Source organism: Manacus vitellinus, unplaced genomic scaffold (assembly GCF_001715985.3).
Source record: "Manacus vitellinus isolate BGI_N305 unplaced genomic scaffold, ASM171598v3 scaffold_62_pilon, whole genome shotgun sequence".
Taxonomy (NCBI): Eukaryota; Metazoa; Chordata; class Aves; order Passeriformes; family Pipridae; genus Manacus; species Manacus vitellinus.
In genome coordinates, this window is record NW_021940704.1 from 306,231 (window position 1) to 314,602 (window position 8,372).

The following is an 8,372-nucleotide window of genomic DNA, read 5'->3' on the forward strand; positions in this document are numbered from 1 at the left end:
CCCGCTCGATCTCTGCACCCCAACCATTGCAACGGGCCTTGGCTACTGGGGAAGGCTGAGCCCTATAGCCCCTTGGTGCCAAGGGGAACTCCTGGCCCCTTTGAGAGGCTGGGGGCAGTCATGCTTTGCCTCCTTACCCTGGGAGTTGTGACACCCACCCCATGAACCCACCACCCATTTCCCACTTGAGCAGAGCTTTGGGGTGCATCTTGAGAATTCAGGATCAGCTAAGAAATTTCCTGGGCTCCATGGTGCCTCCAGAAGTGAAGAACACCATGACACTTTGCCTTTTTGACACCCTCCTGCTGCGCCTGCTGATCATGCCCATGTTCAACACCATGGGGTCGGGTGAACATCACCAGCCCTGGCTGGGGCAACTGCAGGGTTCACACTGGCTCCTGGGGGTGGCCTGACTGCAGCTCCACGTCCCCTGTCCTGCCCAGCCAGCACTGTCTGGGATGTGCCCTCTTCCTTCCCTGCCCAAGGGGACTGTGTCTGCCAGTTGGGCACATCTGGAGTTAACTGGGGACAGGCTGGCCCTGCCGTGTCATCTCTCAGGCATTGTACAGCTGCTGGTCTATGCCTGCAGGGCAGCCCTCAGCCAGATGTGTTGTCTATGCCTACAGGGCAACCCTCAGCCAGGTGTGTTGTCAACACAGTCATGCTCTTGCTCCTGCTGATACCTCCAGACCCCTTCAGACCCCTCCCCAAGCCATGTCCCCTGTGAGAACAGAGCAGCTTGCCCTGGGAAAGGGGGGACCAGCCTGTTGAGGTAATTTACAATCCTGCCAGAAGAGACTGAGGGAAGTGATCTGCAGGACTGAGAGAGAGCCAAGAGCAAAGCTCAGAGTTCCATCCTTGAATTCAGGAGGAAAGGAGAAGAAAATGTTGATGGCCATCAGGAGCTGATGACCACTCAGGTGCTGATGGGCCACTCAGATGATATGGACCCACACTGGACTCCCGGCCTGGCTCCCTGCCTGGGGCAGGCCTCAGGAGTGTTTCCCAAGAGCATGGGCTTTCAGCAGAGCAGGTTGCCCAAGCAGCTTGCATGCCCCTGCCAGGCTGTGTGCCATGGCTCTTGCGAAATGGTGTTGATAAACACTCTGGGGCATGCCAAGTCCTGCGGGACAACAGCTGGTGTGCCCAGGCTGCAGGGAGTGCCTGTACGGTGAGAGGAATTTTCCACTCCTCTCTGGAAAGTGTGTCTGACCCCGCTGGGAGACTATCCCCAGCAAGGCAGACTTACCTGCTGATGTCCAGCTGGCTTATCTGGCCCAAGAAACCCCCCAAGCAAGAGCTGTCCTTAGGCACATGGCAAAGCAACGAGTGGTCAGGTTGCCTGAGACAGGGTGGCACTCTTTGGGGCTGGGCTGGGTCCTACCACCCCAAAGAGACACCACCACCCCCATTTCACCATGGGGCCGTTCTTGTGTCCTGACAATGAACTGCCCCTTAGTGAGCTGTGTGCTGCTCTGGTCCCTGTCCCAAGGACTTGCCTTCTTGTGATTCTGGTTCTCTTTGCATGTCTCCTGAGGGCACTGGGTAACCCTTGCCAAGGCCTTCCAGGCTGCCTGGGCCAGCTCTGCCTGGCTGTGTCTTCTGGCATGTTGGAAATACCTCAAAGACCAGTGTGTTTGTGGTATGAAGAGGGTGTATAATTAGCATTACAAGAGCCCAATTTAATTTGACCAGTGTGTCCCAGAGCTGCAGTTCCTTTGGCCTGCCCTGCCATCCAGCTGTGCTCTCAACAGGAGAGTGAAAAGCTCATGCCAGGCAGTGCAGGCCTGGCCAGTGTACCTGTGCACAGTGCCACATGTGTCCCTGTCCCCCAGTGCAGCCTGGCATGTGCTGTGCCCTACCACCCCAGCACCTGCAGGAGATGGGCATTTCAAACCCTGGCATCACACATGGCTTTCCACAGTGTCCCCAAGGGTCCAGAACCGTGCTGGTGAAGGAGGGGTATAAAGGGTATTTGGAAAGCCTGTGAGTTCCTACCAATAGCCACAAACACGTGCAGTATCCACAGCTGCCCACACAGCAGGAAAATCCCATTATTTGGGGCACCATTGGTAATCACCAGCAGCTGGTCTATGGAGAAACACGACCCTTTCCAAAGGCCTCTGTCCCCTCCCCTCCTGTGGACAGTCACCAGTGTGAGGATGTACATGAACCAGGATGGCTGGGGCGCCCTGTGCTCCTGAGAGCAGGGAGCCCTGGAGCTGTGCAGGGCTATCCTCCCTGTGTTCCAGGGGTGACGGGAATTTGTTGCTATGTGAAAATATCCCATGGAGGCATTTCTGCTTCCCTTCAGGTACCAAGTGGGCAATGCACTTGTGTTCATCGGGCTGCAGATGACCTTGTGCTCTGTGCCATCAATGGCAAAGGAGCTAAATGTCAGCCAACACCTGGAGAGGGAATGGGGGGTTGGGTCACAGGTCTCCTGTGGGGACAGGATATTGGGTATGATTCCTCTGGGAGGACTCTGCTTTCCTTCCTTCCTTCCTTCCTTCCTTCCTTCCTTCCTTCCTTCCTTCCTTCTTCTCTCCCTCCCTTCCTCCCTCTCTCCCTCTCTCCCTCCCTATCTCTCTTCCTATCTCCCTTTCTTCTTTCCTCCCTTTCCCCTTCCTTCTTTCCTCCCTTCCTTTCCCCTCCTTGTTTCACTTTCCTCCCTTTCTTCTTCTCTTTTGCTGCCATTTGAACATGTCCCTACTGCCACCCTGGTGCTCCTGAGTCCATCCCCCTGGCATCTGGGCTGGCAGTCCCAGAGCTGCTCACAGCCCAGAGCTGCTTATACCGTCTCACACCCAGGTGCTGCCCTGTGCCGTGCGTGGTGGCTGTGCCAGCCCAGTCAGGCTGTGGTGGAGCAGCACCACTCGCCCTGTCTCTGATCAGGGTCCCCTGTCACTTCCCATGTCCCTGCAGCCTCCAGGCTGGATCAGGGTGTGGTGGGAGCTGAGACAGTGGTGGGGTGATGGGATGCACTTACTGAGGCTCCTGCTGGGAGCACACCCTGGAAACGGGTATATGCAGGGGTCTGACATTGTGGTAACCCACTCTTTTTATGGAGACAGTGGCAAGAGAAAGAGGGACTTATGGGTTGCTCACGGCAGCAGATAGAGGAACACTGCTGTCTCCTCTTGGCCCCAGCTTCTGGCATCGTGTCTTGTGCATGTAGGCAGCACAGCCCTTGGTGCCTGCACATCTCCACTGGAGAGAGACAGAGCTTGGCCAAAAGGCAGCAGCAGCAGCAGCAGCGAGGCCCATCCTGCCCCCGGGTGCTTGGGACGTGCTGTTCTCTCGAGCGATGATAAGGACAACCAATAATAAAAGCAGGCAGATGGGACACGAGCCCGGCCTCCAGCCAGCGACCTTCAGGAGCTGGGTTACTGGAGCAGGCGCAGGCGTTTTGGCAGTGGCCAGAGCCAGCGGCACGTCGGGAGCCAGCGCAGGGTAAACACGCGTGCGGACAGCGCAGCCTGAGCGCGCAGCCGCGGCCCTTGGCCCCCTGGCATGTGGCCCTGAATGTCCCTGGGCATTGCAGTGGCTCGTGCACACCCCGTGCACCTTGATAACGAGCTGGGATGGCAGCGAAGCTCCACAGAGCACAGGGCTGCGTGTGCCGGCGTCCCTGCTCACCGCGCCGGAGCGTGGCCCAGAGCTGCGCACAGGGGCGGGGGRGGCACGGCCAGCCAAGCCTCCAGAGTAACCCCGAGCACTTACATAACCACTTGCCTGCACAAACCACTGCACAAACATGACCCACTCACCGCCGATCTCAGCAAGATCCTGATAAAGCAGAAAAACAGCGAACCTCGGCCCGGCGCCTGGACGCAGCTGGCCGGGGCTGCTCGGGGCTGTGACGTGCAGGAGTCTGCAGTGCCCTTGCTAAGCCACCGTGGGGCTTCAGCGCTGCGTAACAGCCTGGAAGGTTCGAGCTGGCTGAGCGCCGGCGTGGGCGTCTGCCTTCCAGCAGGTTCTGGCTCTTTCTGAGCTTCTTGGAGCTGCAGCGAAGCTCAGGGTTTTGCAATTTTCCAGGAGGCAAAGGGCTGTGGGGCCACACACGGTATCACCTCCTGCCCCAGGTGGAGAGTCCTTTTGTCCTACAGGGACAAAACAGCCTTTTGGAGGGGAGGGGGGGCTGCAAACAGAGGACCCCAGCCTCAGACTGGACTGTTGCCGCCTCTTGGGGACACAGGCTGTTTCTTCCTTTGCTGCCCAAAGAGCACTTCCTTCTCCTGAACATGGACACAACAAGGGATTTGGGATGTGCTATTTCATGGCCTCTGTTGTGGGGACAGGGCAGCATCACTCCCATTGGTACTCTCAGTGGGGAGGATCCGGCCATGGCACCAGCACTCCACAGCGCTGGCAGGAAACATGTCCCTCATGGTCTGCTCCCCCACTTAAAGTCCCATGACGGATGGTCCCTATCCCAAGCCAGAATGTGACACCGGCTGACCTCAGCTCTGCCACCCCCACCTGGCAGTTCCTGCACTGCCACAGCTGTGTGTGACCCTCTCTGGGCACCTTTAGCCTGGGCTGTGTCCCATCAACTTCCCCTGAGCAGAAGACTCTCCCTGTGCCTCTGCACCTCACCTTGCCCAGGGCTGCAGCCAGACCATCACGGGGACCCCCCCGCTGGCATCACATGGAGGAGCTGCCTTGGCTGAGCTCTGGAGAGGTGAAGGCTGCTGATGGCATGGTTGGGAAGACGTGGGCATCGTGGCTCCCTCAAGGAAGGCAAACTCTTGCGCAGCACAGCTGTGTGGGAGAAGAGGAGCTCACTTCTGCATGCAGCACTGGGCAGAGGGTGCTACAAGGCACGTGCTTCCCCATCCGGATTGGGAAGCCCTTTTCACTGGCACCTCCTGCCCTACACATCGGTCCCTTCCTCTGGGCACATGAAGCAGGACACCTGCTCCAGCCCTTTGAGTATCTGCAGCAAAGACCCACTGAGAAAAGCCTAAAAATAGCCTAGAAATAGCAGAGGGGGAGCAAAAAAAGGGGCTTTTTATCACTCAGCCAGCAGCAGAACCGGTCACTGCCTGGCAAAAACAAGAGAGGAACTGGGAGTTAAAATAACATCCGCTCCCAGGGAGCCAGCCCAGGCAGCCACATTCCCAGCTCTCCTGCAGGCAGGAGCAATGTGCAGTGGCCTGCGTGGGCCAAGTGCGTGGGAACTGCGCTCCCTCGGCGCGTCCAAGCCCTGAGCCCAGCTGAGCTCCCAGTGGGGATGCAGGGACCCCTCCCAGTGCCAGCAGGACGCTCTCCATCGCTGCCAGGACAGCTGCCTGCGGCCCCAGGAGCCACTCCCCTGCAGAGGGCAGCAGGATGGGGTTAGTCCCAATACACCGGGTACACCTGGTGCTGCTGAACGCAGGCTTGGGGAGCAGGGATGTGGCTGGGAAGCCTGTGAGAAACCACCAGGGTGAGGGGATCCAGGCTGTGAGTGTCCCCATTCCTGGGCCTGTACCAGCTGTGGGATGGCTTGCAGGCTCCTTGTGTGGCAGTAATGGGAAGAGCCTGCTCACTGTGATGGTACCCTGTGTCTGACCCAAGAGCATCAGTGCTGCCTTAGCAGGTTTTTCTGCAGGAGTGGGCAGCTTTTCACAGTAACTGGGGGGGGGACCAACCCCTTCAACCCATTCCTAACAAGCAGGCGTGACGACTCTGGATGCCTTGGTTTTCCCTTGGAAGGTGCTCGAAGCAATCAGAAAACAGAGTTATATAAAAGCTTGTTTACAAAGTCTGGTCAAGTGGATCCGGCACAGGCCAAGCCCATCCTGTCCCTCCAGTGGCATGCAAGGCTGGTTCCCTGGGGCAGGAGCAGCTTGGCTTAGAATGGCCAAGAGCTTTGCTGGGCCCTCCCCATCATGGAAAGCAGTGAAGCCAAGCACTCCCAAGTGTCAGGAGTCTCTCCTCTGCTTGACCTCAAATGCACTTGCAGGCCTGGAGCAGCGGAAGCGGGTCTGAGGAGCCCAGCTGCAGCAGCAATAGATTATCTCGACCTCCGTGCAGTGACTCTGCTCCTCCAGGGGAGCAATGTGGCTACAAAGTGCTGAATAAACACCCTGGGCTCTGCTCCTCCTCAGCACACGGCAGCCACATCCCTCAGAGGTGTTACTATTCCTATTGTCCACAGCAGCCACGTCCTGCCTTCAGGAAGCTGCTCCTGAGCCCGTAGGAAGCAGTCTGGGCAGCTCTGCCCTCTTGCAGCCAGGAAAACCCAGAGCACTGAGCATCTTGGCTGCCTTGGAGGACCCCATAAGTGGGAGCAGGGGGTCTTGAGGCTGAAGGACTAGGGTCCATAAGAGTCTGACCTCATTGCTTTAAATCCTGCAGGTTGTGTCAGCATTCCTGCCTTACACTGGTTCAGCATCTGGCCTGTTCCTCTTGTCCAGCCAGAGGCTTCTGAGGAGCGTGTGGAAGTCACGAGTGAGCAGATGGCATCAGGTGGTTTTGCTGTGCTGCCCCAGAGCACATGAGAGCAGATGGAGGGTGTGCCACGGGGATGCAGAGCAGAGCTGTAGTCCGAGCTCGTCCCCAGAGCTGAAGCCTGAACGTTCCCTTGACTCAGGCAGGCTGAAAACAAGTCTACCCTGAGCCCACAGGAAAGTACATGAGCCCGCAGCTCTCATGCAGCCTCTGATCCTGCCTGTTCCCCAATGCGTGTGGTGCAGAGCTGTGGTGGGTGCACAGTTTCCCAGGACACCCTGTCCTAGGCAAAGGCAAACCCCAATGGCTGCTTCAGAGGCTGCCCTCAGCTCTAAAATCTGTCTGGGATGTGTCCCCATTCCCTCCATTGTCTGAGCAGTCCATAGGACTCCCCTTGTCAGACCTGGGGCTCTCCCCAACCCCTGCCCACGGGGAGGTGAGTGAGCAGCAGGAGAGAGGCCTTGTGAGACATGGTGGCTCCAAGCTGGCTCCAAGTTGTGCCAGCCCTGGGGCAGTTTTTAGGACCATGGTGTCACAGGTCAGTGGGCACCAGAGGGAGGAAGAGCACTTGCCAGACTCCCAGGGCTGGCCAGGCCAGAGGATCCCTGAGAGGTGGCTGGGCACCACCACATGAACACTCGCCTGCCCACGTGTGCTGGGGCCTCTGTCCCTGCCTGCTCTGCCTCGTGCCAGTGACTGCGCCCTGAGTCAAGGAGTGATGTCCATCATGCTGTGGCACCTCCAGCCTCTCTGGCCACTATGGCACATGGGGCTGGGGGGGCTCTAGGTCGGGGTCAGTCCTTTTTGTGTCCTCAGCTGAGCAAACCCCAGTTTCAACAAGTCTGCAGCGTCTTCCTCTCTGCATCCATTTGGCTTCTGCTCTATTACTGCCTGTCCTCTCTCCTGCCTGGCTTTTCTGGCTCCCTCTCCCTCCAGAGCAGCCATGGTACTGCTTTACTTCCCTACCTCACTTGTGCCAGCTCTCAACAGGGCTGCAGCACATGCTGATCCTCACCTGTCACTTGGTCCCAGCCTGGGGGAATTTCATCCCCAGTGTTCCAGCACTGGGAGAGGGATCTTAGCAGACTCCAGGGTGATATTCCTGGCTCCTGGTCCTCAGGCACAGGATCAGACTCTCACCCCAGGCAAAGCCTGCACTAGAGATTTGGTCTTGGCCCAACCTTTCCTTTTTCCCTGTAGTTTCTTGGAAGCTCCCAGTTGCTACTGGGAACTGGGACCCTGTGTCACTGGTTGGGTTGCTCCAACAGCTGAAGGGAGGTGTGATGCAGCCCAGTGAGGGATGTTGGGACCAGCTGTGGCAAAATGCCCTTCCCTTTGATCAAGTAGGGGGGTCCCCCTTTGTGGGGTGGGCTTTGTGCCACTTGAGGGAATGTGGGAGCTCTGGATTCTGGCCCTGGCTCAGACCCGGGAGCCCAGTCTGCATGGCTGGGCATCTCTGTTCCCAGAGCTCCCATTATCAGGTGCAGGGGACCAGGGCAGCCTCGGAGGGGTTCTCAGCATTGCTTGTTCTCCACAGAGCTCTGTGTGCCTCATGCCCTCACCTCCCGGTGGCTGGGAAACTGAGGCACAGCACCGTGCCCGGGACTGGCACCCTCTTGGGCTCAGGGGCTGTGTGGACCCTTGTGGTCCCCAGGCAGGTGACACCTCAGTGCTGCATCCCCAGCCTTCCCTCCTCCCTGGGGAGGTGAGGCTGCCTGTCCCCGGAGAGGCTCGGGTGCCCAAAGGTAACTCGGACCCACTTCCCACGGCTGCCCTTTGTCAAAGCCGTGCAGCACACTCCCTGGAACGGGGATCTCCGTGGCCTTGCCCTCCGCCGTTCCCTGTCCCAGTTCACAGAGATACGCGCCGGGCGGGTACGGGCTGTGCCTGACCCTCGCTCCTTCCCCTCGGTACCTCCTCCTGCCCCCGGCGTG

General features: G+C 58.6%; 1 protein-coding gene across 1 annotated transcript in view; it reads right to left on the reverse strand.

Moving 5' to 3' along the window:
* Positions 1-4,625, reverse strand: part of FAAH2 (fatty acid amide hydrolase 2) — a 16,047-nt gene extending 11,422 nt beyond the window's left edge. The window contains exons 1-2 of the mRNA XM_029963743.1: positions 4,600-4,625; positions 3,771-3,924 (exon numbers count right to left, since the gene is read on the reverse strand). Coding sequence (XP_029819603.1) covers positions 3,771-3,924; positions 4,600-4,625 — 180 coding nt within the window. The remainder of the gene's footprint in view (positions 1-3,770; positions 3,925-4,599) is intronic.
* Between the last annotated feature and the right edge of the window lie 3,747 nt (positions 4,626-8,372).